The sequence below is a fragment of the Coptis chinensis genome, chromosome 8 (genome assembly GCF_015680905.1).
Source record: "Coptis chinensis isolate HL-2020 chromosome 8, ASM1568090v1, whole genome shotgun sequence".
In the NCBI taxonomy this organism is placed as follows: Eukaryota; Viridiplantae; Streptophyta; class Magnoliopsida; order Ranunculales; family Ranunculaceae; genus Coptis; species Coptis chinensis.
The window spans coordinates 83295182-83317294 of NC_141463.1; the positions used below are offsets into that span (position 1 = coordinate 83295182).

Genomic DNA, 22113 nt, shown 5'->3' on the forward strand with positions numbered 1-22113 from the left:
TTATGACAAATTTCCGGGCATCTCTTTAATTTTGTAGGAAGCGCATGAATCCTCGATAGAGTTCCATGTTGTAGAAATTCTAAATAAATAGGTCTCCAATCATCCGGTGAAGTGTCACCGTCGATGGATTGGAGATCCAAATGTGGTACGGAGAATTATCCGCCGTGGGACTCATCTTCCATATCAACATTGATTTGGTCGGCATCATGTGTGGGTGGAGAATCACTCTCAACCGATGATCGTGAACCTTGATAATCGGCTAAATCTTCTTGAAATTGCTTCCTCACGAGTGAGATTCGAACTTGTGCCGCCCGATTGAGCTAGCTCTTCTCTCTTTCTTTTCCTTGTTACGGCGGCATTCACTTGCTCGAATTGAATTTCCGAGATGTCGTCCGAAAATAGCATAGATGAAACAAATATATAAGTTTTGAACATGTTCTTCTATGGCAGGTTATGCTTGGAAAGGTTGGAAATCAATATAGATTTTTCTTTCATTGTTAACATCAAGCTAGCGGCGGAGATAGGCTAAAAGGCATCGGCATGGCGATTATCATTCGAGCAGCTGGTGAGAACAAATGGATTTGAAATGAATGGATAGCTCATGCATTTTTGGACATATCGCAACCATCCTATCATTTCGAAAGCAACAAAAGATCCGCCAAATTGATTACATAACAAGCTTTGAGTCGATTGAATAACTTCGATTTTTTGGCCCCGTGTCAAGTGCGTTAAAATTGCATAAAGAACCGCTTCATATTGACTTCATTGTTTGATCGCGCCAAAATCGGAAGCTAACAGATTTTTCAATTTTCTCGCCATCGGTCGGATCAAAACACAACCAAGGCCTGAACCTGATTTGTTCTTGGAACCCGTCCGTGTGTATAGTCCATAAAAGTAGAATTCGCACTTGTGGATGGAGCGGGACGATCCTTGTTGTGGATTAGGAGGAGGTTCGCCAAAGCGCTCTTCCATGGTCGGTATGTCATCGGCCAGGAAAATCGGCCATAAGTGATGCCATTCGTGGCCTTTCTCGGATGATCGGGCTTTGTAGATAATTTAGGTAGGCACTCAAATATGTTTCCCATTACGCTAATCGGCTCGAATCGGCATTTGAAGAACTTTTTCTCAAAGGGTATTGATTGTAGACATTGATGATACGTCCTTGAAAATAAGGCTTCAATCTTAGTGCACTATGGACAAGTGAGAGCTATTTTCTCAATCTGTGAATACCTTGTTTACGTAAAGTGGTCTTACTTATGAAGAAAATTGGTGTTCATTTTCATCATCAATGAATAAGGCGGCACTCCGCGGCTATTTCGATCTTTGCCAAATAGATGCCAATTGTTTGTCCGGTGGTGGGACTAGCAAGAATTGGCGGGGCGTACTAGGTATTCTTTCATTTTCAAAAAAGCGTCCACACATCTCATCCCATTTTGGGGATCCCTTAATGGCTTGGAAAAAGGGGTGGAGCCGATCTGAATATTTTGAGATAAATCTACCCAAAGCCGCTATCCTACCCGTAAGTTCTTTGGATTTGCTTCTTGGTTTTGGCGAGGGCATTTCGAGTAATTGCCGCGGATTTGATCGGGGTTAGCTTCAATGCCTCGTTTGGTCATAAGATATCAAAGAAATTTTCGATGCTAATCCAAATCGCATTTTGATGGATTTAGACGCGTTCGAATATGTATCGGCCGATCAAAATATTTTTGCAAGTGATGAAGGTGTGATGACTCTTCATGCGACTTGATGACCATATATCGTCAATATAAGCTTCCATAAACTTGCCTAAGTCTGAAAATGATGTATTAATGAATTTCCTCGATATGTTGCGGTGCATTTTTTAGACCGAAAGGCATTACCTTATAGCAAAATAAGCCTTGGTTTGTTATGAAAGTTGTAATTTCTTGTTCATCTTACGGCTAATGCAATTTGATAAAATCCCATTGAGGCATCCATAAAAGAAATTCGTTTAAACCCTGAAGTGGCATCAACCATTTCGTAAATCTGAGAACAAAGGATCACGAATTGAAACGGGACATTTTTTATTGACATCGATAAAATCAACCGCATTCTAAGTTTCCCATTTTTCTTAGGAACCTACTACATTTGATATCCATTTCCGGATATAGTACGGGCCTAATAAAATTAACACTTAGAAGTTTGTCGATCTCTTCTTTCACTTTGAGCTTTTCGATCGGGGAGCCATTCGGAGGCTTCTTGCGACCTTGGCTTTTGTGTTTTGTCGATATCCAGCTGTGACATGCAAGTGAAGGATCAATCCTGGCATTTGTTCGACCGTCCACGCAAACGCATAATGCAATTTTTCTTCAAAAGCTCAATGAGATTATCCTGTTCTTTCTTGGAAATTTCCGCTGAGAAATAAAAGTGGTTTCTTCTTCTTTGTTGATCCCGTACTTGAGGAGTCTATCGATGGTCGGGGGCCACCTAAACGCTTGCTCCATAGCGCGTTTACCGCCAATGGAATTCTGTAATTGCTACTTTTCCCCATCGACATTTAGGATGGTGTTACCCTTGACTTCGAATCTTTATAATCTTCGAGTCTGGACTCATGGCACTTCAAAGCTGCTATCGATCGCCGAACTTTGCATACCCCACCATCACACGAACTTGATAGCCCGATGGAAAGTAGAAACGACGACTCCCATTGAGTGAATCAATCTCTTCCCAGAATGACATTGTAGGAGGAGTTACAATCCAAGAGAAGAAAAATCAATTGTAACTTCCTTGTTCATTAATGTCACGGAAGAAGAGCATCTACCAACCGTTGTTGTTGTCCCATCCATCGGGCCAATGATAGGATTTGGATCGGGAACTATCATTTTATCGGGGAGGTTGAGTCCTTTGTAACAACGCTTGTAGATCACACTTGCCGAACTACTGTATCGATCATGATTTTCTGCACCACGAATTCCAACAAAAGCTTGTATTACAACGGCATCATAATGAGGATGGTGCACTCCTATCGAGTCATTGTCGATCAATGAGAGATCCTTCCTCATAAGTTTCAGACCCATTCGTGGAAAAATCATATCCACTATAAACATAGTGGTGGTTGAGATCGATGATCTTGGAGTGATTGAAATTCTTGCTACTGGGTGTTAGACATTGAATCAACTCGGCATGACCGACTTTGATTACATTGTGTGCGGTAACGACTAAAGCTTGTTTCGTTTTACCCAAAGACATAATCCCTCGGCATACCGCTTCTCGATCAAACCTTGGATTCTACCCCTTAGAGATCGGCATTGTTCGGTTTCATGACCAAAATCATCGTTGAAATTTGCACCACGAGGGATTTATCACGTGCAGCCTTGGTATCTTGGAGAGGGAAAAGGTGGAGATAAGATATTCTTTCCCTTAATCTTCTCATAGATAACAGCGTACTTCTCGTTGAGGGCGGTAAGCTTTAACTCTGGAAGTTTCTTTTGTTATTTGCCGTTCCATTGTTGTGGCCTACCATCACTTTTGGACTTTTGATCGGTTGTTTGTTGAAACTTTTGTTTTTGACTCTGTTCCTGCGGCTTGCTTATTCGATCCCTATCTCTGTGAACTCGTGCCGATGCATTATCTTCAACTCGAATAAACTGTTGAGTTCGAGAAAAGTTCATAACGAGTTGTTGGGGCGTCTTTACAATAGAGTTGTAAATGCCGTCCCTATCATAATTAATGCCTTCCTTGAAGGCATAAATGACTAAGAATATCATATGCATCTGGGATTTCAACAACGCTTTCGAAAAATCTCATAACAAACTTCTTGAGCTTTTCTTCTTTTGTTGTTTAATCTTGAATAGAGAATCAATATGTTTCGGTTATTTCGGTTGTTGCCGAAAATGCTTTCGGCAAACTTGTAAGCCGATCGATAAAATTGTGGATGGATCTTTCACGGAAGCATGTTAAACCATCTCATCGACTCAATTTCAATGAGTGTGGGCCGGGAATAACTTGCAAAGAAGAGAATCGTCGAAAGTTCATAAGATCATCTTGTTTACGTAATTAACAAGATGCATCAAAGGATCTCCATCAATCTCATCATACTTCTCGAATTATTTTGAAGTCCTTGTGATGAGCGGTTGTTTGGATTCGGAGAGAAAGGAGAATCGATACCACTTTCTATAGCGAGATTTAGTGATTTTGTTTTCTCGTGACTCCTTATCATTAACGGCGCTTCATTATCATCTCATGGAGACGTCGTTCAGAAAATGGAACATTCTCTTGACGATGGTCCCCGACCGAACTATGGGCGTTTTGGCCAAGATTTCTTGGAGGAGGGGAGTGAGTTCCCGTCGACCGATCCATGCAGGTGAAGGTGACCCAGAGCGATTAGTGGAGATCGGTTCCTTCTTCTCTATGGTGAACATCGGGGAGAATACGACGGAGGTTTGGATTTGTCGAGAACCATTTTCTTGACCTGTTGCAAGTGAGTCTCCATCTCCATCGCTACCATTGTCAACATACTTTGGCCGACAATGAGCTCTTGGATTAGGACTACAACTTGAGCGATTAGGTTGTGAACTGGAACTGCCTGATGAATAGTCTTCTTTGTTGAGATCGGTAGCGTATTGCTATTCGCGGCGAGGACTTGCACTAAGCTTGCCTACCCTCCTAGAGTTTGGGGTAGGAACTTCATTGGTTTTTCGTTGGTTGGGTAGTCTATCTTGCCGACCTATATGGATATTTTTTCTGATCTCTCTTAAGACCCGGTTCGAATTGGCAAAACCGGTTTTGTCATGAGATCTTTGTGAGTTGGTGATCCCTCACATGGTGGTCCGCATCTAGGTCGGCAGAGTTTTGTGGATTAAACTACGATTACAACGGAAAGTGTAGGCTTTTCGGTTGCACATTTTGTTTCATGAAGCCTTTCGTAGTTTAACTTCGCCGCGGTTTCTATTAAAAGCGGGAGTTTGTACTTTCGAGTCTTTGACGAGATGTCTCGTTGTTCAAACGATCCCAAACACTTTTGCCGTGGAGCTGAATCATCTTGAGAAGTCGACGCGGTTGTTTCTTCAAATTGTTATTCTTGCTCTCCAATTGTCCGAGTCGACGATCTACGAGTTGATGGATCCGCACGTGAATACCCAGCCTCTCGGTCCGCAGATGGCGAGGACCATCGGACTTGGAAAATGAATTCGCAGCAGCCAGGGTGAATCTTTTGAACTTGTGCGGTAAAAGGGATACTTTCACCGTTGTTTATTTTTTCGAGAAGCCATTGGCCGTAACTTTTGTTTGTGGTTGAGGGTAGGAACCTGACGGCGCCAAATATGTTTCAAACAAGATTTGCCAAAACACACCAAATTGGGGTTGTGAGTAATGTTTTTGGAGATGGTGAAGGAGATGGTGATTGGGGAAAGATGAGGGCGGACTTCGGTTTTGAAGTTGCCCTCGTACTCCAAAGATATTGCTTGGGATCAAGTCTCGATTATGTAGTTCGGGAAAAATGACGAAGGTTGGATTTTATAGGTAGCATTGGTGATAGTTACTTCCTCGTTCTCCAATATTCCAATCGTGGGTTGAAGTTGAGAACGGGCGGAGAACTGGCCCAATCATGGGATGAAGTTGAGAGTCGGGCGGAGAACCGCCCAATCATGGGATGAAGTTGGAGAGCCGGGCGGAGAACCGCTCGTGGGATAAAGTTGAGAATCGGCGGGAGAACTATCGGTTCGGGATTGAAGTTGAGAACCGGCGGGACATCTGCGGTTCGTGGAATGAAGTTGGAGAATCGCGGGAGAACCGGCCACCGTGGAATGAAGTTGGTTTCACCGGGCGGGAGAACTGCCATTTCGTGGATTGAAGTTGAAAATCGGGCGAGAACCGCCGCCGTGGATTGAAGTTAGTTTTAGCGGGAGAACCGCTCGTGGGATGGAGTTAGAGAATCGGGCGAGAACTGCCGGGCTGGAAATGAAGTTGAGAACCGGGCGACATCCGGCTGTCGTGGAATGAAGTTGGAGAGCCGGCGACATCCGGCTCGGCTTCGTGGAATGAAGTTGGAGAGAGCGGGGACATCCTGCCGGCTTCGTGGAATGAAGTTGGAGAGCCGGCCGGGACATCTGTCGGCCTCGTGGAATGAAGTTGGAGAGCTGGCGACATCCGTCGGCTCGTGGAATGAAGTTGAGAGCCGGGGGACATCTCGGCTCCGGGGATGAAGTTGAGAATCGGGACATCATCGGCCACCGTGGGATGAAGTTGGAGAACTGGCGAGAAACGGCTACCGGGATGAAGTTGGAGAATCGCGAGAACCGCCGCCTGGGATTGGAAAGTTTGAAGAACCGGGCGGAGAACGATTCGCTGGATTAATTTAAGTTGGAGAACGGGGAGAATCGCTCGTGGAATGTAAAGCTTCAAAGATGGGCTTTTCATAGATAAGCTCGAGCATGGGCTCGGGCGTGGGCTTGTTTATAGTTGGGCTCGAAGGGGCTTGTTTATAGTTGGGCCGAAGCGGGCTTGTATATAGTTGGGCTCGAAAGCATGGCTCTCGGCGGAAGGCTTGTTTATAGTTGGGCTTGAAGCGTGGGCTTGTTTATAGTTGGGCCACTGGCGTGGGCTTGTATATATAGTTGGCTCGAAAGCATGGGCCTCCAGCGTGGGCTTGTTTATAGTTGGGCTCTGAGCGTGGGGTTATTTATAGTTGGGCCCTGAGCGTGGGCTTGTTTATAGTTGGGCTCTGAGCATGGGCTTGTATTGAATTGGGCTTATATTGGGCCACATTTGTGGGGGCCGGAACACAATACATCATCAATCCTTGGTTTGAGTGGATGAGGGGTGTGGATTAGTGCACAATGAGTGCATTTGACTTTTGGCGCATTGAAGAAAATGCCCATAAAATAACAGAAAAAAAACACTGTAAAGAGGTGTTTCTAAATATCCGTTTTAAAGCCCAACAAATGCTCAAGATTTAAGCCCAATTAAAGGAGTTCGAGGACCCGGCCCAATGTCTAGCAAAAACCCTCATTTTACTACCGAAAATACCCTCAACAAAAAGAAGCAAAAACCCCAACACTCTTAACTCTCTTCTCTCACTCCCATCAACCATGTTTCGCTCCATCCTCAAATCCGCCATTTCTTCTTCTAAAGCCCATTTATTAATCCCAACAACAACAACAGCAGCCCATTTCTCATCAAAAAAAGCTTCGAAATCAAAATCAACGGTATCTAAAAACCAACTCAAACAGAAAATTAAAAAAACATCTAAAAAAAAATCAGCCCAAAGTGCTGCTACTCAAAATGAAGAAAGCATTGTTGATGATTTCAAAGACATAGGTATTGGTCTTGATGAAGATTCACGTACACGTCATCTTGCTGAAGAGATTAATGATAAGTCTCTTGATGTTGGGCCTAATGGTCGTCCTCTTTTTATTGACACTAGGCCTATTTCTCAACTTGGAAGGAAACATACTTGCTTTTACTTGGAGTACAGGTACTTTTTTGTCAATTTTAGAATTGCCCATCTTGTTTTTCAGCAGTTTTTGTTGGTAAAAATGTAGAATAAGCTGCAAATTTACGCCCCGAGATTCCCCAAGTTACTAGTTTGGAAGCTTTTAGCTAAATTTTGTATCTTTGGGCTTTTGTAGTTTGGATGATTTGAATGCGGTTTTACCAGAAGGATTGCCTGATGGAATGACAAAGGAGTTTGATGAGGTGAAACGTAATGGGTTACTAGTTCGACAGAGTTTCTTGGATCTTCGTGATAATTTTAGGCGCATTGTTGATCCACCGTTGAAAACGTCTGATGGTAAAGGTGAGTGTTTGTTTGGTTTACACGGTATATACATTAGGGATATACTGTGTCAACTAGGTTAATGAGTGCGCAGTTTGGGTTTTTTTTCACCTATAGATTAATCTACCACTTGTTTTACGTTGATTGGTTGATTTGTTATATAAATTAGTTTATAGAAAGAAAATGTGAAGAAGACTGACCTTGGATTAATTTGTTAAGATTGAAATGTTAGATTGATGACACTGCTAAACAATGGTCTATATGAATAACTTTACTCAGGAAGCTCATCAAATTGATCTGTATTTGTTGGATAACACTAAGTATATAAATGTATTTAAGATTTTGAAGCACAATCAATCAACATAAAGTTCATTTGTGTAGAACTTTGTATCTTTTGTTCTTTAGGAATTAGTAGGGTGATCTGGTAAAAAGAACAGAGATTAAGTATGAAGTTGATTAAAAAGCTGTCATCGCCAGGTCCTAAAGTTAAGAAGCAGATCGTGCTGGATGGCCCAGTCAGCTGCGGAAAGAGTATTGCACTTGCTATGCTTGTTCAGTGGGCTCGTGAAGAAGGATGGCTGGTTTTTTATGTTCCAAAAGGTAAATCATGGACTCATGGAGGATTCTTCTATCATAACCCCCAGACTGAGCTATGGGATACTCCTGTTCAAGCTGCTGAAATCCTTAAGGTACGATTTGAGAGCTCTTCTTCCAGACTTAGCTATAAATTTAACTTCAAATATGATTCATAGATTGCTTTGTTTTATCATTTATACAAATCTGTTGCTTTGAATTTGATTAATGTTTTTCTTTTATTGAAGTGTGTGATTTCCTGGAGTTGTGTTATGTTTCTTTTTTTCATAACTGAATGGTAGTTGTAAGTGTTGCTGCTTGGTGTAGTACAAGTCTGTACATTGCAATTGTTGTCTTTAATCATTGATCATAAAACAACCCATTGCTTTTGAGTTTGATTTACCTTTTACTTGAAGTTGGCAATTTCTTGAAATTTTATTATCTTTTATCAATTATAAGTCATAACTGATTGGTATTTGTAAATTTTCTGGTTGATGATGTACTACAAGTCTATATATGAATATGGAGTGACACCTAAGGAGCCTGCGTCTCATAAATCCGTATCCTTAAGTGCTTGACCATGCTATACTGTCCATAATCTGTTCTCCTATCTTTTTAAGCTTTTAGGAAGGCGAGGGCTGAGAAATGAAATCATGGATATTGTAAATGGTTGAGAAGTAATACATCCTTGAATACTTAGAAGCCCCATTTTTATTATTTTTTATTGTTTTATGATATTTGATGCGGGTATAGTGGGATACCTTCTTCATCTCAGAAAAAACATGCTGTTGAATCTTCCCTGTGGTTGTGGTCTGATATGACTTTATTTTCTCTTGACTTGGTCCCCAGGATTTCCTGAAATACAATGAGTCTCGTTTACAACAATTACCCTGCCAAATCTTTGATCCAATTCCATTGGGAGAAGGTGCTGGTGCTGGATGGATGAGAGGGGTTGACTCTATGGTGATGCCTGAAGGATCTACGTTGTATGACTTGATTCAAACAGGGATTACTCACACACATGCTGCTGTAGGAGTAGTAGTTCGCTTGAGAAAAGAGTTATCTCACGTGAAAGATATTCCTGTGCTTTTTGCAATTGATCAGGTTAGATAAAATCATAAAACCTATAAGCTTCAGGTGTTCAGAGAGACGTTATATTTTCTGCATCTACATGATTATTTATCTTCTTTTCTGAATTTTCAGTATAATAGTTGGTTTACGTTCAGCGATTTTGGAGAACCAATAACTGTCCGTTCTACCCGGCCAATTCATGCTAAAGAAATAGCAACTGTAAGTTTACTAATTTTTACTGCTTTTGTGCTGACTGTTATAAAAATGAGTTGTTTTCTATAAATATGCTATTGAATTCCTATCTTCACATAAATTCAATGAGCACGCTAGTTGTGTGGCTCTGGAAAACTATCTTGGATGGTATTGGTACATACTAAATAGTAACTACTTAGCTGTAGGACTCTGCTATCTTGTTGTGCCTCAATGTTGCTACTTTCCGTTTACTTTTACAGTAACACAGCCTTGGTTAGTTTCTTGGAAGATTAGGGCTCTATTGACTCCTTCGATCATAGTTACTATTATTAGCTAACCTGTAGAATTTTTCCAAAGTTGACTGTTATAGTATGTTTAAGCATTCCCCTATTCTCCTGTAGTTGTAGTTGCATATGGATGTTGAATATGCACCAAATCGGGTCAATTAGCTTGTTAAACAAGAGAACTTTTAGTAAGTACTTCTGTTGAAGATCAATGTGTTCAAAGGTATTAATATTTTCTCCCCCTTTTGTAGGTAAGTGCGTTTAGATCCATGATGCACAGTGAGATGATGGTGGGAGCTTTTTCTCATTCAACAGCAGTGGGCAAACTACGCAAAGACTTGCCAGATGTTCCATTAAATGCTCGTATTGACTTTCCTCGTTACAGTTTAGATGAAGCAGCAGTGGTTTGCCACTATTATGTTAGGTAAGTTGACTATTTTTCAGGATTTTGATGCTATGATCAGTTAGCTTTCATAATGCCGTATAGATTGTTTCTTTTCTGTATGATTATATTTTTCTTAAATAGAAAATGTGAGTTTAATGGGAAAGTGTTTGCAATTCAGATGATACTGAAATATAATTAAATGAATGATATACATGATTTCATTTTTGATTTGTGAATATAGTAAAAAATCTGTTAATAGTACAAGAACATGCTCATAGAACGAATAACTATCTGATAACAAAAGCTTTTTTCTTTTCTTTTTGTCTTTTTTTAAAAAAAAAAATGATAGATAGCGTCATAGCGCTAAAGTTATGTTTAAAGACGTAGTAATGTAATGCATAAAGAGTAGATACTATGACTTTTATTATTCTTTTGACGCAACTGTACATGTTGAAAGTTCATACATATATTTTGACATGGATCTCTAGATCTGCTAGTGTTACTTACCATAAATGGAAAGATGGGACTGCACTCTATATAGTTGTGGGACTCATGCAAAATTGCATGTATTCGTCATAGAAGATTTGTTAGTTGCTGATGAAGGTTTCTCAATAAGAAGAATTTGAATATGTAGAGAGTTCAGAGACGGTAGAATGTAGGAAGATTAACTATATTAATGTTCAAGTCCCTTAGCTCCTTAAGATATTTCATATAGATGTCACTGTGAAGATAGATGAATTGATTTACATATAGGAAATGTCAAAGAGTGATATCCTCCTGAAGTTGGGCATGGGTTGGAATGAACAGTGGATGCATAATTTTCTGCAAACCCGTTTTCATATTTGAAGATTCCATTACTTGATGAACTTTTACCCGTGCTGGTGCTGATATCGTGACGAGAGAAAAGCTTCTTGTCAAAATGATCAGTCTGTTAGGGAAAGTGCAATAGACGGAAACCACTTTTACAATTTTTTTTTGAGGAGAGGTTCTTACAATATAATTAAGGAGTATCATTTTATATTTTATAAACCTATCTGTAGTGTTCACCATTTGGGAATTTCCTCTCCTTTTCCATCCTCTTTATAAGACCTATGCATGAACATAACGGGTCATGGAGTGGTAGGTTTTGGATTTAATTAAGTTTCTGACCATACTAGCATGCTGCCAGACAGAAATCTGAGGTTGCTAAGAAAATACAGATTAGTTATTCTGTTAGCGCTCTTTGTTTGTATTCTAACATCCTCAGTGGTCCTTTTTTGAGTTATTATATATGTGCATTTCCATCCTTCTAGTACCAACAGGAGGATCCACCTTTACCAAACTGCTTTCCCCACTACGGGCTACATGACCTTTAGAATAAGTTTTTATCTAAGAAGTGTGTTTCAAAACTTGGTATGATTAATTTTTCTCCCAATACATAGCAGTTGCTACATGAACTTGTGCCCACTGTACTTTTGTGCAGGCAAAGATTGATACGTCGCGAAGCATTCTCGGATGAAAAATGGAAGAAGATATATTATTTGTCCAATGGAAATGGGACTGAAATGAGGTGGTTGGCTCCTTTTATAAGGTGATGGGGGTTTGTAAGGAGATGTCAACATTTGACTGAGGCTCGGTGATAATGATTCTCCTGGCAAGATTGATTTCATTTAATGAGATTCAACTTTACCGAGCAAAAAAAAAGATTGATTTCATTTGTCTTCTCATATACTACTGGGTGATCTCTGTCTTCCAGTCTTGATGAGTTAGTGGCAGCTTACCATTGGAAAAGAATGGGGTGCATTGTTCTTCCTCCAACTATCTTATTGTTCAAAAACGATAAGCCAGACAGACATATATATTTGATTGTTCTGCAACTTGTTTCGTATCGTCTTTCGGAAGTCCAAGAATCTTCAAAATAAATTAAGACCACCGTTTTTGTTTTTTCCTTTTCTTTATCTTTCTGACTACAATTGGGAGAGCTAATGGTTATTGCAAATTTGCAACACCTACCAGCGCTCAAATTTTGTTCTCAATGTTATCTTTTTGCCAAGTATGTATCTTATGGAAATTGGACCCTGTAGTTTCAGTTGCACATTTTTCATTTAGTGAACTTGAAATTTGGATGTAGTTGAGTGCTAGAATGTGAATTATGCAGCTTTTGTCATATTTTAAATCTTGATTGTCTTTTCTCCTTGTATAGAAATATTTTTCATGACCTCGAACTTCCATTTGGCCAATTGGTACTATCAAAATTTCTAATAACCAGATTAACGAGCAATATATATAAAGTAATGGCTATAAGGTGATCAAATGTCAAAGGAAAACGTTGGATCAACTTGTAGCAAAATCGTGTTGATCTGACATAAAGAACATCAGGCAATGCTGCAATACTAAACATTTGGTTTTCCTATTTACGTATGCATAAATGGTAAGTTGATGGTCTACAACCTAGCCAGACAATGAGATGGACGAACTATAATTTTGAGATAAGACCCCTTATTAGGAGTGGTAGACACCGAATCCCAACTTCACAGTTTCACCACACAGATGGGCAACTTTTGAAGTCATATAGGGCCACTGGTTTGGAATGAACACGGTATGAAGGTGTCACGTCAAGCATTTTAGTGGAATTGTGATCTGATGCAAATGGTGATTCAAAAGAGACCGATTCAAAATGCACCTTGGTTCTTTTGGATACTTGGGATGGTCCCGGTTTTCATAACGAAAAAGTTACGGCCCAGTTTTGTTTTGTGGAACTAAATCCCCTAACACCTCATTCCGTGGACCAAACACAGCCTATAATTTGTACGCAAGTCAAATTGACCCACTTCATATGCCTAGGGCGTTCTGAGTGCCCTTTTTTTCCTCTCAATCTTTCTTAAGTTGCTTCTACGCAGGATTGTATGTACATGGGTGGAGACTCAGTTACCTTTGCTTCATTTCTATTCAATCCAAGTTGGACCAGATCTTGTAACTAAAATTACGAGTAATTCGTATCAATGTAGCATCATATGAATTCATTTCTTTCAGACAGAATAATAGATACATAACCTTCCTATTGTCTTTTTCATTTCATAATTATTATGGTCAAGTCTAAAAGATAAGTATCAACCAAAACTTTGTAAAACCAACTATTCCCCAACAAGTGAAGTAAATGATACTTCCATTTCAATGAACTATTAGTGTACAGACCAGAATGGCATGTTATCAAACATAGATTTATGCACACAAATCCAAGCAATATTTCGACTAAACCCAAAAGGCCAAAACCCACCAAAATACAATGTAATAGAGATAATAATAAAGACCCACACTATTATCAAAAAAAAATAAAGACCCACAATGACAACTCTGACTTGAATAGTTACCAAAAAAAAACTCTGACTTGAATAAAAGTAATTAGTAAACAAATAACCGGGATATAGTCCAAGAGATCTTCATTTAAGTAAGATCATCCTCCTCTAATTCTCTGGCCCTCAGTGCTTCCTTTGCTCTCAAGAGAAGTGTGGTCTTCCAGGCATCCTACGCAGATATTGCAAGAAGAAAAAAAAAAGGGGGCAACTTAGGAACAAGGATATTGTTAATAAAATGCGCAGAGATTGTACTTGTGAAACGTGTACAGTTTAAACGTTCACAAGGAAAGTATACATGACTTCTACTGTAAAGAACAAGTTAGAAGACAGAATTCAGAAGTAGACCGGTCGATGTTGAGTCAAATGAAAATAGCAGAAATACTGAAACGTAAATGAAGTAGGACAAAGTGTACAAGAACTGATGAATGCCATTATGGTTTTCAATTCCAGAAATTAGTCAATATCATGTGACTAATTAAATCAGAAACTATTGCTTCCAATTTTAGAAAAACCAATCAGCAAGTGTGCTGTCTGAACATTTACAAAAGCCAAATCTAGGACATTTAAAACAAATACTAGAATCAGAATCCTTTGCAACTAGACCAAATCTTTAACAAAATTAAAACTCGCAAGTAAAACAAACTTACCAGCCGTGTCATGGTGTCAAATTCCTTCACAACATCAGTAAATTTGGTAACATTTTCCTCATCAATAGCAGCAGCTAAGTCCTGCCGTTAACAGTCACTTCCATATTATAGCTTAACTATTACAATACAATAGCTACGAAAAATACAAACAGAAAAATGAATAGATAAACTTGACAATGTATAGAGGTGGCATATATACGAGTGAAGTAATAACTACTAAAAAACATCTAATATGCATAAACATGTGCACCATTCCTATGTTTGTAGGGAAAATACAAACAGAAAAACGAACAGCTAGGATGTTCTTAACCACAGCAACCATTCCTACTTTGAAAATTCCATCAAACCCAAAAAAACCTCTTATAGACATCTTTAAACTTGGAAGGTCACTGTCGATCCATACAAATTACGTTTCAAAATTAGAACTTTGAGATAATCAAGAAGGATATTGGTAAGCCCAATCCACAAATGAACATGAGAAAAGAACCTATCTGTACTAGGGACTACCAGTGTATAATTAGAGCTATATCTTCAGATGGTATGGTCATTTTTGCAATTAAGACCTATGTAGTAAAAAGTCTGGACACTGGAAGTGAGCCTAGGGGATATGCGATGGGCCTAGGCACCTGGGGTGAGACTAGGAGATGGATCTAGGCAAGCCTTTGATTGAATAGACTAAGACCAGTATATAGAACTGTATTAACAGAGGCGTCGACCAGAAATTTTCTTTCCGCAAAGCAGAACTCATTGGTGAAACTAAACTCACTCTCAGTAAATCCACAATAAACTAAATACAGACTGAGGGTCCCAGGTGTTTCTATGAAAACTTACAGCTAAAAATTTGTATTCACGTGTCCCTGAGAAAGTTGGATCCAAATCCTGCATAGCATAGGCATAATGACTAATTAAATTCTACTAATGTGCTATAGAAAGGACAAAATAATAATAATAAGGAATTAAAAGAAAATGAAGAGATGCTGGATAAACCTGATATTTCTCCAGTGCGTTGGTTATTGCAATGGCGTCGCCTTTACAGAGTTGGCAGAGACCAGCATTGAGAAGATACCCTTTGACACTGTACTTTAGAAGGTTATTGTTGAGTGAGTGACGCGCTATCTCTTCATAAATCTCAACCGCCTTTGCATATCTGCAAGTATGTGCATATATTTGTTTAGTTAATTTTTTTTCTCTCACAAGTAGAATTCGTCATTATCAGGGGCAAACATTCTCAAATAATGTTTACTCTTGCCAAACATGCAACTAATGCACTGCAAGCCTGACACTTGAGTATAAGGCATCTGAGTCCCTTTAGGACATGTTTTTGGAGATGTGGATACCCAGATGATGCCTACAAATAAAAGGATTATTAATACTTAGCATGACAGCAAGCAGGTTAAGTTGGTGGCCACTGGAGTTTTTTTCTATTAACTGGTGCAATCTTTTGAGACACATCCACGCCTTCAGCAAGGGGATAGGGTCTCTAAGCATCATGGTCAAACTAGTATTGACTGACAAGGTTTTATGTGGTATTGTTCCATAACACCGAGAATAGAAGGGTTCACAATCAGCTTACTGGGAAGTGAATCATGGAATACAAAGAACCCCAAAGCCAAGTATAAAACAAAAACAAAACAGAATGAAGAGTATCAACGGGAGGAATAAAAAATAAATAAATAAATACAAGGATTCAATAATCAATATCATAATTAAGGAAAGGAATTTACTGTTCCAATTGAGCAGCAAGCTGTGCAACTTTCTGCTTGCACTGGTTTGCAGAAGTGGTAACTTCTTCACTTGAAAAAAGATCTGCTGCTCGTTCTAAGTAAGCAATAGCCTGAAGAAGATCTTGTTCAGTCTCATATAACTCCCCAATTTCCTGCACAAAGATGTGCTTCCGTGTCATTACACACATTTAAACTCACATGCGCTATGAACTACATCAAATCAATCCTAAATATCTATCTATATGCATATTCACTTCATTGTGAAAACTCGAGAGTCCCACGCTCAAGCATAATAGAAAATAAAATATTTCATAGGATTATACCAAATAGGATAAGTTATGCATCTAGAGCCCACACTTTATAATTTCAGAGATGAAATGGATTTTTAACAGAATATAGGGATTTCACCTTGGCGTGTCTTGCAGCCATATTTAGTCTGCCAATTTCTGTAAAACAATTCACTGCATTTTCCAAGCACGTTATGGCCTCTGCACACGGCCCAATGTAAAAAGGAGCAAAGAAGATGAGATGAGTTCAAAAAATAACAGATAGAATGCCAAAAGGACATACAACTATTCAGACAAAAAACTAAAAGAATAGTCAAAAGAAGAGGCTGTAACAAAAGAAGTTCACATAAATGTTTGAGAATCAGACATACAGACCCAGGCTCAGTAGTTCAATTTTCAATATCCAATATATTGTCTTCATCTTTTATGATAAAGCCATCTCTATTCAGATTATTAGTGTGTGGGGGAAAGAATATTAGCATTCAAAAGAAAAAGAAAGAGAAAAGGATATCACGGACCAAACTCCGGTGCAGTTTTTACAGAATACGACAACAAGCTTCAAAACAGTAAGAAAACACTTAGGGACAGAAAGCTCGACATGCTTTTTTCTATCTCTAAGAATAAAGTTTTTTACTTTACTATGGAAAATAAGATATTTATAATCAGACGAGGAAAGCCAAGTATGAAAAGAATATGCTACACACAAACGTATAGATAGCTATGTCCAAATACAAGACTTAGGTTTGCTGAATGGTGGCGTTTTCTAAGGATTCACCCTTTATTCGCATTTTCTAAGTATTAAAACAGAAATTCCTTAAGAAATTTGACATTACTAGACCAAACCCAGCAATTGGCTTTTTTTTACCATCACAGGAAGTGACTCAATAACATGACTGAGAATATATAAACACTGGGAGCTAACAACAGAAACACCTTTAGGAGAGATCTTTTTGTATGCATTTGCAGCATCGACATAAGCTGAAGCAGCTTCATGTTTGCTGTCAAGCTGTAAACCAATAAAAAATCAATAAAGGTAAAGTAAAACATCTACATATCCATTAATGGAAAGTCCTATACCTTCAAGTGACAGTTAGCTAATTTAATGTACACTGCGGCAGCTTTATCCCCTGAAACAAAAAATTATTATATTAATTAATGATAACTTATTATTAGTAGCAAAATAAAGACTTGATCTTGATACACACAATCATAAAACATAAACCTTAGTTTAATAACTAAACAATATCAATAATAAAAAAATAAATAAAAAATATGTGATCTGTTACGATTATAATGAAAATAAAAAATTGAGGGAGAGATTAGTTAGTTACAGGATTTGGCGAGCTTGAAACAATTGGCAGATTTTTCGTATAGTTCAGAAGCGTCTTCATATTTAGAACCGAAGAGAGCCCAACCGTTGATTTTCTTCTCAGCTTTCTTCTCGAAATCTTCTCCTCTTGCTATCTGATCTCCCATTTCTTTCTTTCTTCGTGTTCAAGGAATGAATTATTTGACTGTTGTTGGAAACCAATCAATTTTTATTTATATTTATACAATAACCAAATTTCCGCTTTTGTTGAATCGATATTTAACTTTTTATATTTCGTACATATTTACCTTGAGGACTAAATTTTTTTTGTTAATAAATTGGTCCAAGGCCCATTTTCCGAGTTAAAATAACTCTCATAGCCACAGTGTGTTTTTTTTTTTTTTTTTTTTTTTATCACTCTCAAAGACAATGTGAGGTATAAATAGTGATTATTCATACAAGAAATTGGACCTAAGCCCATCTGCGAGTGAAAATCACTCACAAAAAACCAGTGTTTTTTTTTAATCACTCTTAGTGACAATTTTCGGGTGTAAATAACCGTGAAAACCAATTTTCGAGTGAAAATAACTTGTAAGGACAAATAGCCCGGATTTTAAATAAATATTTTCCAATTTTACCATTTCAGTCGTTTTGCTATGAACAATAAGTGTTCATGCCTTATGTTGATGTATGAACATTGATTGTTCATACCAAAATAGGTTAACGTACATTATGTAATATATTGAGGTATGAACAATGATTGTTCATAACTCATGTTGAGGTATAAACAATGATTGTTCACACTCCAATATGTGTTCTTACTTATCATACATTATGTTGAGGTATAAACATTGATTATTCATACCCCAAATAGATATGAACAATGAGTGTTCATAGCTCATATTGAGGTATGAACAGTGATTGTTTCCCCAAATAAGACTCAAATAAGTGTTTTTACTGATAATACATTATGTTAAGATTTAAACAATGATTGTTTATACTCGATCCAAAAAGATATGAACAATGAGTGTTCATAGCTTACATTGAGGTATGAACCCCAAATAGGTATGAATAATGATTGTTCATACTCTAATAGGTGTTCTTACTGATCATACATTATATTGAGGTATGAACATTGATTGTTCATACCCCAAATAGATATAAACAATGAGTGTTCATAGCTCATATTGAGGTATGAACACTGATTATTTATACCCCAAATAAGTAATTGTTCATACTCCAATAAGTGTTCTTACAGATCATATATTATGTTGAGGTATGAACAGTATGAACAATGATTGTTCATACTCCAATAGGTGTTATTACTGATCATACATTATATTGAGGTATGAACATTGATTGTTCATACTCTAAATAGGTATGAATAATAATTGTTCGTATTCATATGAACAATGAGTGTTCATGGCTCGCTCATGGCGTTAAAGTATGAACAATAGGTATCAATAATCAATCATACTCTAATAGGTGTTCTTACTATATACACTGGGTCGTTTCAGTTGGGTCGGACCACTTATTATTTAACATTAGAGGTATATTTGACATTTTATCTACCCGAGCCATTTTAAATTTCGTCAAGGGTATACTTGACCTTTCATCTACCCGGTCCTTGTGAGTGATTGAAAAAAAAAATTGTCCTTACGAGTTACTTTCTCCCTCGATTTGTCCTAGAGAGTTTCTCCCGGCTTCTTATTCATACCCCAAATAAATATGAATAATAATTATTCATACTCCAATATATGTTCTTACTGATCGTATAATACCCCAAATAGCTATAAACATTGATTGTTCATACTCCAATAAGTGTTATTAGAGTATATGTAGGTGGTGGTAGTATCACCTCCAAATTTGAAAGCGAAATTCGAAGAAATTAGATGCAAATTTTGACCAACTCTGGACGCAAATATATACGTAGGGTCAACCACGTGCGCCATTGGTAATGTCGCGCACCAGTACTATTGTTGTGTGCCATTGGTACTGTCGCCCCAAGTTTAAAATAAAAACCCCCCAAGCAACCTTCCCACTGTCGTGCCAAATTGAAAAAGTAAAAATAAAATAACCCACGCGACATTGGCAATGGCGCACGACATTAGTAATAGCGTGGTGTGTTAGTCAAAGTAAAAAAAAAAAGTTTGGGCGACATTAAGAGTAGCACGCGACATTACCACTGTCGTGTCGCATCCGCATCCAAAATTCCAAATTTGCTTCCAAAGATGTAGTTAGACAAGTGATGTGACCGAATTTGCTTCCACCTAGAGTTGGATTTCCGTGAAATTCCGAGTTTTGGAAGCAAATTTGGAGAAATTGGGAAGTGATACTACCACCTAGAGATGTTATTATTGATAATATATTATGTTGAGGTATGAATAAAAATTGGTCATACGAACAGTGATTATTCATAGCTTATGTATAGGTATGAACAATTATTGTTCATACTATATACACCTGGTCGTTTCGGTTGGGTCGGGCCATTTATTATTTTGCGTGCTAGGAATATACTTGACCTTTCATCTTCCCGATCTTTGTGAGTGATTAAAAAAAATAGTCATGAGAGTTACTTTTTCTCCCAATCTGTCCAAGAAAGTCACTCAAAGTTTTTTTGTAGAGGTGTATAACCTGGGACACAAAAAAAAACAATTGATTACTTACAACATTTACATTTCGTCTATGATAAGCACCCAAAACTGTAATGTGAAACCCTATCGAGATATATAAATTTGGTTAATTATGTGTTTAATAATCATGAAATGAGTATATTTTCGTACTTTTGTAGGTATTCGTAGTAAACATGAAAATGTTGGTTAAACATGCGTTAAAGCACGGGGAACGATGTATATATGAATTCTTCCAAATCAACCATGTGAAGCCCAACAAATTCGCACAGAAGCATCAAACTTCCGAAGCTCCTACCTCTTGAACCAGGACTCCGAATGCGACAAGTGAGCTGCTCAGACAATCAGGGCGATGAACTCTACGCATAGGCGGGAAGTTGTAAAATTGCCAAAAAACCGGACCGTCACTGGATCCACTATGCGGGTCCGATCCACAAGATTTGATGAGTCATCATACAAGTCAAAACAAAGGTGCAAATAATTGGTGCAAAAGTGACACCTTGCATGTACTTAATAAAGTTAGATGAGATTAGGTGTTAATAGTGAAAAAAGATAGGTGTCACTTTGTTGTAGATTGTGTGGTTAAGAAGGAAGTAAATATGGTTTGGTGTTTCATGTGGGAGAAAAGGAGATTTCTCTCAAATGGAGAAGAAAACAAAACAAGGGGGGGACACTCCATTTACTCCCCTGACTTCTTTTCCTTTACCATACATTATTTTAGTTCCTTAGTCTTAGTCTGTATTTTAGTTTTTTAGTTTGGAACAAAAAGCTTGTAATAGTTTTAATGGATGAAACTTTATGTTCCTCTTGAAAATAAATCTCACTTCTTCATGCAAGTGAGTTCATATGTATATAGTTTCTTTTTCTTCTTGTTTTCCCTCTCTCTTTTTACATTTATATTCCACACTTGTCATATTTTTCTCCCAAGGAACATGAGCTAAACCTTCCCTTGTGGGAAGTTAATGATGCTCATGTGAGGGATAACCTTTGTATTTGATTTTAGTAGGTTGTTTAGGAAGAACAACTAGACCTACATCCTATCCCAAAATGGTAGTTGGTGTAGAGTCTAGTTAGGAATCAAAGTGATGAGCTTAGAAATAAGTCATTGCTTTGGTTCTACATGCTATCATGTATGATCTTAGAGATGAGTCATATACGTTAGGGATCAAGTTAATTTGTATTAGGACTTGTCTAAGAGTTATAGGAAGATTAAGATGCACTTACTAAAAATCAAATAATAGAGGTTATTTTCACATGAGAAAAAGTTAACTCTCCACTTTTGTCTTAGTAAATTTTTATTCTTGTTTTAGTTGCATGTTACGTAACTTAAGTTTGTTTTATTTTGTGCATTAAAAGAAACCAAGTATGTAGTTAGTATTAATGAAATCTTAACTAAACTTACTCACTAGTTTCCAAAGAACAAAACAAAGTTGTAAGTGGTCCTAGAATTTAGGTTGGTTTGAATCCCTACTCAAAAACTATACGCACACGAAGATCGTGAGTAAGGAAAATTCTTTGTTTTCGCAATTTGTCCAAGGAAGAGATTCAAATCTCTAACATAGCAAAAGGTGAATATCAAAATGGCACCACTGCCGGGGACATTCTAAAGACCAAGGACTTGTGCTACATACTGAAAATTGCTCCAAGGGGAACCCCCACTCTCATCCTTCCTTCATTTTTGCTTATTTCTTACGTTTTGTTTTTTTTTCAACATTTTTGTCTCGCAAAAGACCTGGTCACTAACAGATTTTTTGTGGTACTTTCAAGAACAAAAAGTTAGGACCGAGAAAGTAAACTACACAAGAATCTAAGGTTGCTATGAAAATTTTAGCTCATTGTGGGAAAATCCTCGCTACAAATGCTGATCTTTGAACTTCAGCGTCGAGTGGAACCCGCTGCGTCCGTGGGTGTCTTTTCTCTGTTGATGCTCATGTTCTAGCTCCA

At 38.0% G+C, this 22113-nt stretch overlaps 2 protein-coding genes across 2 annotated transcripts; one reads left to right on the forward strand and one right to left on the reverse strand.

The window, feature by feature from the left end:
- The first annotated feature begins 6998 nt into the window (after positions 1-6998).
- LOC147483578 (uncharacterized) lies at positions 6999-12383 on the forward strand. The gene is made up of 7 exons (XM_086580378.1): positions 6999-7432; positions 7587-7753; positions 8210-8421; positions 9155-9409; positions 9509-9595; positions 10104-10276; positions 11700-12383. Exons 1-7 carry the CDS (start codon positions 7047-7049, stop codon positions 11809-11811), a joined length of 1392 nt encoding a protein of 463 aa, XP_086436504.1. The 5' UTR covers positions 6999-7046; the 3' UTR covers positions 11812-12383.
- Positions 12384-13547: 1164 nt separating this feature from the next.
- Positions 13548-17884, reverse strand: ALPHA-SNAP2 (alpha-soluble NSF attachment protein 2). Its single transcript, XM_086576207.1, has 9 exons — positions 17562-17884; positions 17308-17357; positions 17164-17236; positions 16352-16431; positions 15944-16095; positions 15207-15366; positions 15051-15098; positions 14220-14300; positions 13548-13741 (listed from the first exon to the last, which is right to left on the reverse strand). The coding sequence occupies exons 1-9, from the start codon at positions 17704-17706 to the stop codon at positions 13661-13663; spliced, it is 870 nt and encodes a 289-aa protein (XP_086432333.1). The 5' UTR covers positions 17707-17884; the 3' UTR covers positions 13548-13660.
- Positions 17885-22113: the final 4229 nt, after the last annotated feature.